At 36.8% G+C, this 17,316-nt stretch overlaps 1 protein-coding gene across 3 annotated transcripts in view; it reads left to right on the top strand.

Moving 5' to 3' along the window:
- The first annotated feature begins 1,650 nt into the window (after window positions 1-1,650).
- TAL1 (TAL bHLH transcription factor 1, erythroid differentiation factor) overlaps window positions 1,651-17,316 on the top strand; it is a 40,931-nt gene continuing 25,265 nt past the window's right edge. Inside the window, exons 1-2 of one of the 3 annotated variants that reach the window (XM_082266589.1) lie at window positions 1,651-1,832; window positions 8,883-9,692. In XM_082266589.1, the coding sequence (XP_082122715.1) occupies window positions 8,932-9,692 (761 nt within the window). In that variant the 5' untranslated portion in view covers window positions 1,651-1,832; window positions 8,883-8,931. The remainder of the gene's footprint in view (window positions 1,833-8,882; window positions 9,693-17,316) is intronic. The other 2 variants (XM_082266590.1, XM_082266588.1) reach the window with 2 other exon arrangements.

Below are 17,316 nucleotides of genomic sequence, written 5' to 3' on the forward strand. Positions count from 1 at the left end.
TACATACCTGATATCCTAATTAGTGCAAACGGTCACTTGTACCAATTATACTGTACTAGCCCCTCTGTAGATTATGATTTTCCAACAAGTTAGATAATAATAATTTCTCCAGATTTTTGATTGTGTTATTGGTCATTGGCAATATTTTATTGTTTGCACTTGTTTAATGGGAAATGAAATGGGCAATCTGTGGCCAGTTACAGATAAATAGATTGAGGATAGGCAAAGAGGGCAAAGAAAGACAAATAATAGATAGATAGATAGATAGATAGATAGATAGATAGATAGATAGATAGATAGATAGATAGATAGATAGATAGATAGATAGATAGATAGATAGATAGATAGATAGATAGATAGATAGATAGATAGATAGATAGATAGATAGATAGATAGATAGATAGATAGATAGATAGATAGATAGATAGATAGATAGATAGATAGATAGATAGATAGATAGATAGATAGATAGATAGATAGAGGCAGACAGACAGATGAACCCAAGGATAGACAGCAGCAGCCAAGGAGGTAGACAAAAGATAGACTGAGAAATGATTAACAGAAAGTTAAAAAGATATATTGAAAGATAGGCACCTAGAATAAATAATATAAAGATATATAAAGATATACAGACAAGGAAACAAGCAGAACACAGAGATAGACAGACAGAGTACATATATGGATAGACAAAGCTAGAGAAATAAGATAGATAGATAGATAGATAGATAGATAGATAGATAGATAGATAGATAGATAGATAGATAGACAGACAGACAGACAGACAGACAGACAGACAGACAGACAGACAGACAGACAGACAGACAGACAGACAGACAGACAGACAGACAGACAGACAGACAGACAGACAGACAGACAGACAGACAGACAGACAGACAGACAGACAGACAGACAGACAGACAGACAGATAGATAGATAGATAGATAGATAGATAGATAGATAGATAGATAGATAGATAGGCATGCAGAGATAAAAACAGATATAGGACAGCTAGATAATGAGTCAAACATACAGAATGTGATAAATAGGGTGCTCAATATATCCATATCTAATATATATATATATATATATATATATATATATATATATATATATATATATATATATATATATATATATTTACCTATATATCTATATCTCTATATCTATATGTGTATATATATATATATCTATATCTCTATATCTATATATGTATATATATATATATATATATATATATATATATATATATATATTCATCATTAAGGATTGTGTGGATTTAGCTTGGAACAACATTACTTAGCCAATTGACTGTAACTCATTACATTTAATTAAGCACTGGGTAGGTGTTCCTATATTTAATAAAACACAGGGGATAATAAGCAAGCAGTGAAATGAAGTTTAGAATTAGCGGTTTGTCATGGTGCATTTTTAATAGTGATGATATTATTCTCAGCAGTGTCTTTTTCTTAACAAGCTAAGAAAAAAAAAAGCAAGAAAAAAAAAAAAATCCTGCAAGGCATCTATTCCTATGCATATATCCCTGCCATATTTTTCCTCCTTCCCTTCGATAAAATTGCCAAATAATAATGAATCATTTCATAAATAATGGGCTTAGAGGCTTATCAGGGCAGGCTGGCCAGTGCTGGAGTCTTATCTCTCCTGGACACATTGCTGAAGTGTTCCTCTCTCCATACTAAATAGGAAGCAGCCCTGGCTGGGGATTAGATCCAATTCTGCTGCAGCCACCCAACTACTCCCCTAAAAAACACCCACTGCAGCCATGGATAGGCCACAAAATGGCTTCAGTCACTAACACACATGAAAGCAGCTCGGTGAGTACATGGCTTTGTCTTGTGGATGGTTGCTGCGATCACACAGCCGATTTGGGGGGCTCTGGGATCTGGGGGGAGGGGAGCCCCCCTTTGTTTCTAGGACTATTCTTTATCGATCAGGCTGAGAAGTACAGAGTATACAGGGGGGGGGGGGGGATGACATTATATATTGTATTATGACAGGTCTGGGTCTGCAGAGGGAATAATGCCATGTTCTGTACATCTGTATGGGATCAATAACCTTGCGATGTGTCGGTATGTATGTGATCTATACCTATGTGTCCGTCATATGTGTGTCATGATCCTGTGTTGGCTGTACATGTGTTCTATATACATGTGTTTTATATATATATATAGTGAGACCCCCTTCATCTGCCATTTTTCCAAGGGGAGGGAGGAAGAGAGATGTGGGTCTCCATTTTTTTCCCTGTAGTTATTTATTTATTTATTTTATTTCTTTTCCACCTTATGTAACGCTGACATATGCCTTAGCGCATTGTGAAAAAACCCAAAAAAGTACCGTTTAACACACACACACACACACACACATATATATGTTAATAAATCGGAAAGCAGATTAATTTAAAATTAAACGTATATATATATATTTATTTATGAATATATATATTTTTTCTTTTTTAGTAAAAAAACTAAGAAGAAGTGTAAACAGGAGGAAGGTCACAACGGCCATTCTATCCCCCCACCTTTAGAACCAATTCGATTTTTTAATATGAATAAAGACAAAAAGTCCATATGTGTATGTATGCGTGTATGTCGTGGAGTCCCCTGACTTACAGAATAGTCGGCGTACAAAATTAATATTGCACCTTATTGTTCAATATTTATAATATATATATATATATATATATATATATATATATATATATATATATATATATATATATATATATATATATATATATATATATATATATATATATGTATGTCATTTACTGACCATAAGAGAGTTTATTATTTTCTGTAGATCTTCTGTTGCATGGGATATATAGAAGGTCGTATCTTCTTTTCTTTTGAATTTACCAAAATTGGGCTAGTATAAAATATTATTAATCACGAAGTGAAACATAAAAAATAAATAAATAAATAAGTAAATATTAATAAAGGGAAATTCCTTTTCTGGAAAAAAAAAAACTGCCTTTAATAAAATATATAATTTTAAAATCACGGAACTTTTTAATTTATTTTTATAAAAATACTGCGTCTAAAACGAATTGTTGCATAATTTAGGAAACCATTCCCTAACATTCCCTAGCATTCCTTGTGCAATAATAATAATTATTTTTCTTATTGGTAATATTATTATTTATATTGGAATTGGATTTAAATCCACATGATGTGAGGTGCCGGGTGATGTATTGGAGAGGGCGGACAGGGAAGTCGGAGATCGGTCAGGTTTATTGGGGTGGTGTGTGAGGTTACTCCGATAACACACAGATCCTCCTGCATGTCTCTCAGATAGGAAGACATATGGATACAATGTGATCACCTCCATAACACATACATTTTTCCTTTCTAGATACTTTATTAAAAAAACTAAACAAAAAAGATTGTAATGGTGCTGGAGGCGCTTTTCTTTCTTTCTTTCTTTCTTTCTTTCTTTCTTTCTTTCTTTCTTTCTTTCTTTCTTTCATCTTTTCTTAAAATATTTTATATATTTATACATATTTATACATATATCTTATACATATATATTTTATATGTTTTTCAGATAGACAAAATGACACACACATTTTATCCTTTTCAAATATATGATGACATATTTTTATGCATGGTAACATAATATACCCTCCTCTAATTACAATGGCAGATACACCGGGGTGTGAGACCCCCCTCAACCCTTCCTGGCCCACACATTCCTATGTTTATGTCTATTCATACAGGGCAGGAGCAGCCAGGAACAGAACAGCCCCGAGCTCAGACAGAGTAGCCAGGAACAAAGAGCTAGGCTGGCTGTACGGTGGGGGATAATGGGGATCGAGGCACTGGGCTGAGCTGTACAGACTGCAGTACAGACCCTGATTTGTGGGCATGAATGACACAGTCCACTTTCCATCGCCCGATTAGTCACCCCACTGTACACCGATCAATTATAGGTATTTATAGAGGTTCGGTGTATCTTTAATATCTTTAAAAAAAATGAAATATATATATATATATATATATATATATATATATATATATATATATATATATATATATATATATATATATATATTAGAGCTACAATAGCCAACACAATACATCGCACATTAGCACATTGCCTTCCACTATATATGAGTAGAGTAATATACCTCCTATCTATGTACAGTGTATTGTATATCATTTTATGCGTCAGTGTTTTTCTCAGATTATATATATATACTGTATAGTCACGGCTGTACAGCATATACTAATACAGATTCGTCTGTGTTGTTTTATTTATTGTATGCACTGTGCCTACTGTGTGTGTTGTGTATATTATTTGTACTGTGTGTATTGTATGTATTGTGTGTACGTTGTATAATATGTGTACTGTATGTGCTGTGTGTGCTGTGTATACGGTGTGTTCTGTATGTATTGTGTGTTCTGTGTATCATACTGTATATGTACTGTGTATATTACTGTGTGCGTTGTGTGCGTTGTGTGTGCTGTGTATGTTGTGTATTTGTGTGCAGTGTGTATACGGTATGTACAGTGAATTATGTGTTCTTATTGTATTTACTGTGTGTTGTGCGTACTGTATATATTGTATGTTCTATGTGTACTATAAATATTCTATGTACTGTGTGTTGTGTGTACACCATATATATTGTATGTACTGTGTGCTGTGTGTACACTGTATATATTGTATGTACTGTGTGTTGTGTGTATGGTATATATTGTATGTACTGTGTGTTGTGTGTACACTGTATATATTGTATGTACTGTGTGTTGTGTGCATGGTATATATTGTATGTACTCTGTGCTGTGTGTATGGTATATATTGTATGTACTGTGTGTTGTGTGCACACTGTATATATTGTATGTACTGTGTGTTGTGTGTATGGTATATATTGTATGTACTCTGTGTTGTGTGTATGGTATATATTGTATGTACTGTGTGTTGTGTGTATGGTATATATTGTATGTACTGTGTGTTGTGTGTACACTGTATATATTGTATGTACTGTGTGTTGTGTGTATGGTATATATTGTATGTACTCTGTGTTGTGTGTATGGTATATATTGTATGTACTGTGTGTTGTGTGTATGGTATATATTGTATGTACTGTGTGTTGTGTGTACTGTATATGTTGTATGTACTGTGTGTTGTGTGTACACTGTATATATTGTATGTACTGTGTGTTTTGTGTACTGTATATGTTGTATGTACTGTGTGTTGTGTGTACTGTATATGTTGTATGTAATGTGTTGTGTGTACTGTATATGTTGTATGTACTGTGTGTGTTGTGTGTACTGTAAATGTTTTGTGTACTTTAACACTCTTTATGCTCTATTGTGTTCCATTCTGTACATTCCTCCCACACAGTACGTAATAGAGATAATGATGTGATATGGAGGAGATATTTTCACAATCTCATGGAGGAGCTCTCTGTAATAATAAAGTACAATGACACATATTCGTGTCTATAATACATATAAAAGGGGTACAGCACTCACCTAAATCACCAACATATTTATGTTCATCTTTTCCCTATGCTGCAATTTCAAGAAATATTATCAATATGAATTATTCATCAAAAAGTAACAAATTAAAATGACTGTGTGATGGGATTCAGGTGAAGCGACTAAAGAGATAAATATATATAAAACACGCTTTATTGAGTGTATTATGCTCAATGTATAATAAAAATACAATGTATTAGTTGATAGTATAGTCTAATACTGCTGATATTCTCTGTGTAGTATTATGTGTACATGGAGTATAGAGAAACACATGGACATGAACAAATAATTGCTTTGCTTTAAAATAAAGTTTGTACAATTTAGCAAAACATTAACTTGTTCTGTGTATCCAGAATATTTACTACTAGTTTTAGTAACATGTATAATAATACATTTGTATTATTATACAGATTACTATAACTAATAATACATATTCTAGCGACCACATCAAAAACAATAATAATAATAGAAAAAATAAGAGCAACAACCAAATCAAAGATAATAATAATAATAGAAAAAATAAGAACAACAACCAAATCAAAGATAATAATAATAATAGAAAAAATAAGAACAACAACCAAATCAAAGATAATAATAATAATAATAGAAAAAATAAGAACAATAACCAAATCAGAGATAATAATAATAATAATAGAAAAAAATAAGAAGAACAACCAAATCAAAGATAATAATAATAATAATAGAAAAAATAGGAAGAAGAACAACCACATCAAAACAATATTATTAATAGCAGTACTAACAATAATAACTACAGGCATTGTTGTAGTTATTATTAATAGTAGTAGTAGAAGCAGTAGTAGTAGTAGTGGTAGTAGTAGTAGCGGTAGTAGTAGAAGCAGTAGTAGTAGTAGTGGTAGTAGTAGTAGCGGTAGTAGTAGAAGCAGTAGTAGTAGTAGTAGTGGAACTAGATGTATTACTTTAATTTTTACTACTGCTGTTGTTACTAGTGGTCGTTGTAGTAGTAGTAGTAGTAGTAGTAGTAGTAGTAGTAGTAGTAGTAGTAGTAGTAGTAAATGAGAACCATTTGTTTTCTTCCTAGAAAGTCATCTTTCTATATAACCCCTTTGCGGATAGTGGCTCTGTTTATTATAGTCTACCGCCCCCTGCCCCTTTTGTTACATTGCTGCCCCCTACAGGTAGCACCCTATAATCCTCATACAATATGATGACATTATGGAAATGTGATGCTGTGGATGCAAGAGAGGCTATTCTGGGACAATCCACAAGTGTCATCTATAGGGAAAGCTGACAGTAATGATGTGCCTTGTAGTCCCACTCACAGCTAAAGAATTAGGGATTTTGTAGGTAAAAAACACAATCATAGTGACAGCTGAAGGCTTATTCTGTAAGATTACATTTGCAAATTTCAACCAAACGTCATTTGCACGGATCCTTTAGATATTGATTCTGATTGGTTGCTGCGGATACCTGCACTCGGTGCATCATTTTATTTTACAAAATAAGCCCGGTGTAACCTAATGTATTGTTTTTCAGGTTCTGTTCTCTCATCTCGCAGTCCAACCTATTGTTGTAGACTGCAACAATGCAATTATAGCCGACATAGCATAGAACTGACCATCATTTGCTTACATCGGTTCAATTTTTTTTTTCCAGCAAACACACATATTGCAGAGTGTCATGTGATACGAATATATACATATATATGTGTGTTTGTATAAAAATTCCTATCAGATTTTACATTCGTGTGTGTGATGAGTAATTCATAGCATTTTCACATTCATGTGTGTTCAGTTGCAATTCATACCAAATATTAAACTCTATTATGACTATATATACATAGATATGTGTTGAATGGCAATTTATATCATATATTAAGCTAGATCGTATGTGTTGATTATAAATCATATCAGATCTTAAACTCTATTATGGTTATATATACATATGTGTGTTAATTATTTGTGAGATATTAAACTCTATCATGGTGGTACCATATTATATATATATATATATATATATATATATATATATATATATATATATATATATATATATATATATATATATATATATATATATATATATATATATATATATATATGATATATATGTGTGTGTGTGTGTGTGTTGTACATGTATATGTGTGTGCAAAATGTTGTGTTGTATGATCATTGCACAGTGGTAATGTTGATTGTGTGGTCATTGCACAGTGTTGTGTTGATTTTGAGGTCACTGCACAGTTTTGTGCTGATTGTATGTTCATTGTACAGTGGTGTGATGTTTGTATGTTCATTCATCGCACAGCGTTGAATGTGGTCATTGCATAGTGCTGATGTTGATTGTGTGGCCATTGCACAGTGTTGATATTGATCGTGTGGTCACTGCACAGTGTTGTGTTGATTGTGTTGTCATTGCACAGTGTTGATTTTGATTGTGTGGTCATTGCACAGTACTGTGTTGATTGTGTTGTCATTGCACAGTGTTGTGTTGATTGTGTGGTCATTGCACAGTGTTGTGTTAATTGTGTTGTCATTGCACAGTGTTGATTTTGATTGTGTGGTCATTGCACAGTACTGTGTTGATTGTGTTGTCATTGCACAGTGTTGTGTTGATTGTGTGGTCATTGCACAGTGTTGTGTTGATTGTGTAATCATTGCACAGTGTTGTGTTAATTGTGTTGTCATTGCACAGTGTTGATTTTGATTGTGTGGCCATTGCACAGTGTTGATATTGATCGTGTGGTCACTGCACAGTGTTGTGTTGATTGTGTGGTCACTGCACAGTGTTGTGTTAATTGTGTTGTCATTGCACAGTGTTGATTTTGATTGTGTGGTCATTGCACAGTGCTGTGTTGATTGTGTTGTCATTGCACAGTGTTGTGTTGATTGTGTGGTCATTGCACAGTGCTGTGTTGATTGTGTGGTCATTGCACAGTGCTGTGTTGATTGTGTAATCATTGCACAGTGTTGTGTTAATTGTGTTGTCATTGCACAGTGTTGATTTTGATTGTGTGGCCATTGCACAGTGTTGATATTGATCGTGTGGTCACTGCACAGTGTTGTGTTGATTGTGTGGTCACTGCACAGTGTTGTGTTAATTGTGTTGTCATTGCACCGTGTTGATTTTGATTGTGTGGTCATTGCACAGTGCTGTGTTGGTTGTGTTGTCATTGCACAGTGTTGTGTTGATTGTGTGGTCATTGCACAGTGCTGTGTTGATTGTGTAATCATTGCACAGTGTTGTGTTAATTGTGTTGTCATTGCACAGTGTTGATTTTGATTGTGTGGTCATTGCACAGTGTAGATTGTGTGGTGATTGCACAGTGTTGTGTTGTTTGTGTTGTGATTGGTGTGATCCCTCCTTGGCAGGCACATGTGTGATGGGATTTCTTCTTCTGCCCCTCAGGTAGGATTTCGGTGGGAGGTGAGATCTGTGCTATGATTGTACCCTGAGGATGATGGAGAGGTTGGGGACAGCAGAGATGGGAGACGCTCCGGATGTCAGCTCACCCCCCCGGCAGGCAGCAGAGGCGGAGATCACGCGTGGAGTGGAGCAGAGTGGGGTGAAGGAGGGGGCGGCCCCCAGTTCCCCCCCTCGTGCTGTGCCGGTGATTGAGCTGCTCAGGAGGGGGGAGGGATCGGGGAATATAAAGGCCAGGGAGCAGGAGCTGAGACTGCAGAGCCTGAGTACCAGCGAAGGGTGCAGAGCCCCTCCATCCACTGAGACCTGCAGAGCCCCACTCACCCCCTCTACAGATCTGAGCAGAGCCCCACTCACCCCCTCTTCAGATCTGTGCAGAGCCCCATTGACCCCCACCACTGAGCTGTGCAGAGCCCCTCTGACCCCATCTACTGACCTCTGCAGAGCCCAGCTCACCCCAACTACTGAGCTTTGCAGACCCCCCTTGAACCCATCTACAGAACTCTGCAGACCCCCACAGACCCCAACCACAGAGCTGTGCAGACCCCCACAGACCTCAAACACAGAGCTGTGCAGAGCCCCCCTGACTCCAACCACTGAACTCTGCAGGACCCCTCTACCCCCAACCACAGAACTCTGCAGACCCCCCATCCCTCTGCCTGTCTCTGGACATCAAGCTGAGCAAGCTGCAGAAGCCCGAATGGTCCAGCTGAGCCCCCCAGCATCCCTCCCCATCCAGGCGGCGGGCAGAACCATGCTGTATGGACTGAGCCAACCTCTAACCCCTGGGAACAGGTAGGCGATTCTTCTATTGTGTTGTAATATTAGAGTTGTCAAAGTTTTGTTGTATTGCTGCCTGGGCCACCTGAATGATTTACACGTCAGCCGGAACCTCCCACTGGCTATCCCACCCAATACTGGCCATACACTATACAATCTGATTGTTCAGTCTCACTGTAATGTGAGGACAGAACTAAACAGTCCATTTCATTTGTATCCTTGTGCTACATAGTTGATGGTAGACCTAAAACATATTGTACAATCAGATTGCATAGTGTATGGTCAGCCTTGTGCTGATATCCCTTAGCCACTATTATTCCTGCAACAGTTTTTCAACTTGCAGGCTGCCTTCCAATGCCTGTGTATGCCTTGCCAGTTTGGATCTGTAGTCCAAAAAATGTATACATGTCTGTCCTGCCATTATACTTCTAAATTCTACCCCTTGCTGCTTGGTGGCTTACCATCATCATTAGCTTATCATTGCACAATCATCAATGATGCTTCTAGCAGCTTAGCCATAGACAGATGTCTCACCAAGAATGATGGGTGTTGAGGCATTTGCCCATCCTTGATGGCATCACTGCACCTCTAAGACCTGCCGCCATATTCTTAGAGGATGGATAAATGTAGGGCACATGCTATCATAGTTTTGTTCCTCTTTCTCCATAGAGGAGGTAACAATTTGCATTCTCTTGCAGAGATTTTCCACCAAGTTGGGAAACCACTCTGTGCAATAATGGGCACTTTCAACACTTGGAAGGTCTCATTATCTCCCTGCAGGGTGCAAATATTTGTCACAATCCTGATTGCTATGAGAAAAGCTAAAATATATTGCACAATTTGGAAAGATGAGTGGATGGTTTTTGTGTACATTTCACAGTCCAGAAAATCTTACAATTTTTACAAATGTTTGCATTGCAAAACATTTCACCAGTAATAAATTGCATAACACCAATGTACCCTGACCGACCTATTTCACAGTGCAGAGCATCTCACATTTCCTCAGTACACCATGGTTTAGGTTAGAAAAAATAATGTAGTGATGCTAAATTTATAACATTTACTGGAGAAACTAAAAATAGGTGCTGCCTAAAAGCACCAAATCAGATTTCATGTCTCATTTAGAATTTCCAGGTTGCAAAATGAAAGCTAAAACCTGTTTGATTGGTATAGAAAAATGTACAATTTCTGGAAAGAACAACTATTTCAGGAACTGGTTATTACTGATTGTGGGAAGGAAGACCAGAAGGCATAAGTGACAATGCAGTAAAGAAGTATTTTGCCAATCCCTGGACTTGACTGTTCAACCTTGACCAATTTTTGGATGTGTATGGCAGTTCTACATATACTCCCAAGTGTAAGATGTTCACCACCAGATTTGGACAGGTTGGGTGATGATGTCTATGTCTATGAGAGCCTGTAAACACCCAGATCCATTACTTTTTTTCAAGAGAACAATAGATTACCGACACTCATCATTGTTCCCACCAGCATTCTAGAGTCTACCTGCTTTATACTATCGTATTAATATTCAGGCTTGGGAGGGGCAATGTGAAATGATTTATTTAACTGATCAAATCAAGTTGGGTCATGCGCCCCTCTGACCACTTTTAGCATAAAGCCCCGTACACACGTACCGATTGTCGGCCGTAAATATTCGGCCGATGACCGATCGGCCGATTGTAGACTTGTTAGTATGATGCTTCCGACAGCCGACAGCGCATTTTCGGCCGAACAGAATCTGTCGTGCAGACTTTAAAATTTTTGTTGTCCGTCACCAGAACGGCCGATTGTTCGCCAGTCAGTACAGATTTCGGCCGAAAGACAGCAGATTAGCAAGACTGGGCATGCTCAGAAAAGAAAAAAGACAAGGAAAGTTAACCATCACATGACATCACTTCTGCAGTCGGCTGTTGTTGGCCGACAAAATTCGTGTGCAGTCTTTTGCAGTTTTCAACAGACACGACAGCCCTGGACAAAAGACGGCCGATCGTTCGGCCGACGATCAGCACGTGTGTACGGGGCTTTAGTCTTAATTCTGCCACAAAATATCACAATACACCCTAGACTACTGTCTGAAACTGCTAAACCATGCAGTATCACTGGTCCAATACCACATCATACCATCCAATGTCCACCTCAATGTCAATGACAATCCAATGTCCACCTCAATGTCAATGACCATCCAATGTCCACCTCAGTGTCAATGACCATCCAATGTCCACCTCAGTGTCAATGACCATCCAATGTCCACCTCAATGTCAATGACCATCCAATGTCCACCTCAATGTCAATGACAATCCAATGTCCACCTCAATGTCAATGACCATCCAATGTCCACCTCAATGTCAATGACCATCAAATGTCCACCTCAGTGTCAATGACCATCCAATGTCCACCTCAGTGTCAATGACCATCCAATGTCCACCTCAATGACCATCCAATGTCCACCTCAATGTCAGTGCTTCTTCATGCAGTGGCTGTGACTGGCAGTAGTTCTGCAGACCACAGTAGAACAAGAATTTTATTTCTACACAATTTCTAGTTCTACTCCAGAAGATCCGGCCCCCAGGACAAGATCTTTAGGTCTTTTATACATCTGGCTATAGATCAGAATGGTTAGATACCAAGGATTCTGCCATTTTCTTGATCATGGTGAGGACAATGAAAACAGACATATGATGACCGCATATAAAAATTGATGTATCTGTTGTGCAAACCCCATTTGTCCCAGACTCATTATCTTCCCATTAATGAACCAAGGGTGGTTGACCAACATTTAAATCATGGTTTATTTTTAAGAAACAAATATTTGTTGTGATTGGTCATGCAGGAAAAATCAGACCATTTTATATATTCTGTTCTATTCAGAGCTAGTGTTATAGTCATGGAACAGTGGTGTGCAACATCCAGCGCTTTTCAGCTGACGTGATGGAGGCGGCTATGTTTAAAGGGGATGGCTTGCGATCATTTTCACATCATATGTTGATTGTTGTGCCATGAGAGAAGACAGGTATTTGCTTGTGGTCACATTAACATAAGGAGTTCATACATAAAGTACTCATGGAAAAGCCAAAAATAAGCCAGTGCTTTGTATCCAATCATTTTTCTTGTTTAATTTAAAATATAAAACCTCACTGGTTGCTATCATCAACCACTAGAGTTTTTCTTGTACTTAGAGTAGGGAGAATGTAAACATTATTGTAATTGGCTAACAACTCTTTGGAGTTGATATACTAAACATGGAGAGTGCAAAAGCTGGGGAAGCTGTACATGGTAGCCAATCAGCTTCTAACTTCACCTTGTTCAATTAAAGAGGTTGTAAACCCGATTTTATTTTTTTCACCCTGAAAGAGAAACACATAATGAGCTAGTATGCATCGCATACTAGCTCATTATGAAATACTTACCTTAGAACGAGCCTCCGCTTACCTCTATGACAGGCGACATGTTCAGTCGCCCTTCTTCCGGGATCGTGGCATCCGGCCATCTGATTGGCCAGAGCCGCGATGACGTCACTCCGCGCATGCGCGCGGGAGCCGACGGTCACAGCACGGGGCTCTAAAGGAGCGGCACCAGCGGCCGTTCCTTCAGAGCGCATGCGCCAGTGACATCACTGGCTGCATGTAAGGTAAATATCTCCTAAACGGTACATGTTTAGGAGATATTTACAGTACCTATGATAAGGCTTACCTATAGATACAACTTGCAGAGGAGGGTTTACTTACACTTTAAGCGTTAAAAAAAAAAATGGAAGCTTTTTAGTTTCTATGCAGAGCTGCACCAAATTTTGCACTCTCCAGTTTTAGTAAATCAACCCCTTTGTTGAAAACCCAACCACCATTTTGCACCATGTAGAGCCATCTTTGTGGGGGCTTTGAAGAGACAACAGTGTTTGTTATGGGTTTGTTTAACATCTTTATTTGATATCTTTCTTAAGAGTGATTGGTCAGGCAGGCATATGGCTGTCCCTATAGACATGAGATTGTCTTTGGAAATGTAATTGTAAAGGCAAGCACAATGGATGCATCCATTTGTCCGGATTACTTTACACTTACATTCTATGACATCATGGGACCCAGACTGTCCAATCTAATGGCTGTGTACATCTATTACGCTCACGGATTTGAGATGGTGCAGTGCAGGATTGGTATTCTATGGATATCTCAATACTTTGATGCAGTATATTTGGTAGATACTTAGCCCAATGATCTACAGCTTCTTCAGCTATTTACAGAATGGCCAGTTCTTCCAAAACTTATTAGAAAAAAAAAATGTAATATACTGCAGCTCACCAATCCTTAGACATGTTAACTGCATTCGTTTTTTTTTTTTTTTTACCTTTTTTTACATAATTTTTAACGAGCTTCGAAGTAACGAGCTTCCGTTCAGTCCCAACTTGGGTTCTGCCAAACCTGGATGCCAATAGTCAATGCTGTCATAAGCATCTCTTCTCCTTTGTGTACATGCAAGCCCGTGGGGTGACACAGCTCATCAGCCTAGTAACAACAGCTGCCTCTGGGTTTAGCAAACCATGGGTTCAGTCAGAACCAAACCCAAGTCCTCTCTACCAGTAACACACGTCCTGTCCTAGGGTGGCAACACTCACCCAATATTCTGTATTTATGGAGGATCAGCATTGTCACTACAGCGCTCGCTCCTGATCTGGACTACAGAACACCCCCTTCTCATCTGGGGCAGGGCTGATAACACTATATGAGATTTCATAATTACATAGTAGTCGAGGTTGTATAAAGGCAATAGTCCATCCAGTTCAACCTGTGTCGGTGTGTGTGGTATGCAGTAGAGGCACATGATGTTACAAGCTCATTGTATTTCAGGCAGGATCAACAGATATTTTTGTTGCACTATCAAACAGATATTTTATAATCTTTTCAATTATATACAGACAGACCAAGGAGAAGCAAATGAGAAAAGTTCATTGTTAGGGTTTACATACAACTTATGGGTAAATGCTGAGAATTCTTAAATGTTTTGAGGCCTCTGTAGCCACAGTGGAGTCTCACTTCTAGCTCAGCATTCTCTTTAAGGCCTCATACACATTGGTCGTTATATAAACGCCAGTAGCGTTAGCAAAAAGCTGTAGCTGTAGAATGAGTTATGCAGCGTTTTTGCAGTAGAGTTTTTCATGTTTTTTTTAAGCTGTAGCAGTTTTTAGCTTTTTTTTTTTTTTTTTTTTTTAGCAAAACTATACTCCCACAAAAGCTTTTGGTTCAAAAATAATGATAAATGCCGAATAGCCAAGTTTTTCAGTGTTTTTTTAGTGTTTTTCATTTTTTTAAGCTTTAATCAGTTAGAGTGTTTTTTCAGCTAGAAAATTCCTCCTAAAACACACTAGTTCTGGGGATAATGGGACCCCTCATTATAGTTGCTGTAGATGTGAACAATGAGTAATTTAGATAAGAAAATCTTATTGCTGGAACTGTCAAAAAAAATAATAATTCAATATATCTTTATTCATTTTTCCAAAACAAACAATACAACAGTCATGAAAAAAGAAAAAAAAAAAAAAGGAAAAAAAATTAGAATATCCATACATTAACAGTATCACTGGTAACATTATACATACGATTCATGGGCCCTAATTTAAAAAAAATAATAATAATAATAATAAAAGATATAATAATAATAAACATATAAATATAATATATAATACATAATAATAAAATAATAAAAAAATAATAATAGATAGAAAGAATTAGGAGTTCCGAAGGAAAATTAATCTAGGGAATATACACTACCCTGGGGTGGTACCACGAGTGTATATAAATAGAATTATAGAACCATGTGCCACATCCCTTAAACTGTATTGGAAATAGAATCTGGAACAAAATGGACTTTATAGGCAAGAATAAGACATATAATTATAAAAAGAAGAATTTTTATTAATTGTCATAAATATCAAAAACTACAATATATACAGGACGGTACATACAATAATGTTAAAATAATTTAAGATGTTGCAATTACCCAAACCAAACCATAGGTGTCCAACCCAATAGGTGGGGGACCCCCTACAGTAAAACCTTGGAGGTATGGATAAGTGAATATATAGGCCAGAGTTCAAGCTCTACATGTTTCGTGATCTTAGCGCTTCTTCGGGAGCTCTTTTAGTCATTCTATACACATTAGAATAGAAAAAACATACAAAATATATATATATAATACAATATCTGAAACAAAATGGACTTTATAGGCACGAATAAGACATATAATTATAAAAACAAGAATTTTTATTAATTGCCATACATATCAAAAACTACAATATATACAGGACAGTAAATACAATAATGTTAAAATCATTTAAGATGTTGCAATTACCCAAACCAAACCATAGGTGTCCAACCAGATAAGTGGGGGACCCCCTACAGTAAAACCTTGGAGGTATGGATAACCGAATAGATAGGCCAGAGTTCAAGCTCTACATGTTTCGTGATCTTAGCGCTTCTTCGGGAGCTCTTTTAGTCATTCTATACACATTAGAATAGAAAAAACATACAAAATATATATATATAATACAATATCTGAAACAAAATGGACTTTATAGGCACGAATAAGACATATAATTATAAAAACAAGAATTTTTATTAATTGCCATACATATCAAAAACTACAATATATACAGGACAGTAAATACAATAATGTTAAAATCATTTAAGATGTTGCAATTACCCAAACCAAACCATAGGTGTCCAACCAGATAAGTGGGGGACCCCCTACAGTAAAACCTTGGAGGTATGGATAACCGAATAGATAGGCCAGAGTTCAAGCTCTACATGTTTCGCGATCTTAGCGCTTCTTCAGGAGCTCTTTTAGTAATTCTATACACATTAGAATAGAAAAAACATACAAAAAATATATATATAATCCAATATCTGAAACAAAATTTTCTTAATAGGCATGCAAAAGACATAATTATAAAAACAAGAAATTTTATTGTCATACATATCAAAAAATACAATATATACAGGACAGTACATACAATAATGTTAAAATCATTTAAGATGTTGCAATTACCCAAACCAAACCATAGGTGTCCAACCCAATAGGTGGGGGACCCCCATAGTAAAACCTTGGCGGTATGGATAACCATATATATAGGCCAGAGTTCAAGCTCTACATGTTTCGCGATCTTAGCGCTTCTTCAGGAGCTCTTTTAGTCATTCTATATACATTAGAATAGAAAAAAACATACAATAAACAAATATAATCCAATATACATTAAGATAAGTGATATATAACCATGGTTTGGTTTGGGTAATTGCTAGAGATCCATCTGATCAGCGACCACACTAAGGAGAAATATTCATTTTGGGAGGTCTCTGACCCAATAAACTACCCAAGTACATTCTGCCTGTTGCATTAATCTCAATTAACTACCATTTATTTCTCTAAACATTAAAAATAGTTACTGCTTATCTAACTGGTTTTGATTGACACTTGAATCAAATTTTTTGTTACATAAATTACCAAATGGGAAGCGGTAGTTTACCAACATTACGATACGATAGAGAAACAATTGAGCCTGATCTTCATGTTCCTGTTTTGTAACACTGAAAATATCAGATTGAATGAACGTCTTGTCATGAGATCAGCCTAAAGTAATAATGTGCATTGT

This window comes from Pelophylax lessonae (genome assembly GCF_965119305.1).
Source record: "Pelophylax lessonae genome assembly, chromosome: 8".
Taxonomy (NCBI): domain Eukaryota; kingdom Metazoa; phylum Chordata; class Amphibia; order Anura; family Ranidae; genus Pelophylax; species Pelophylax lessonae.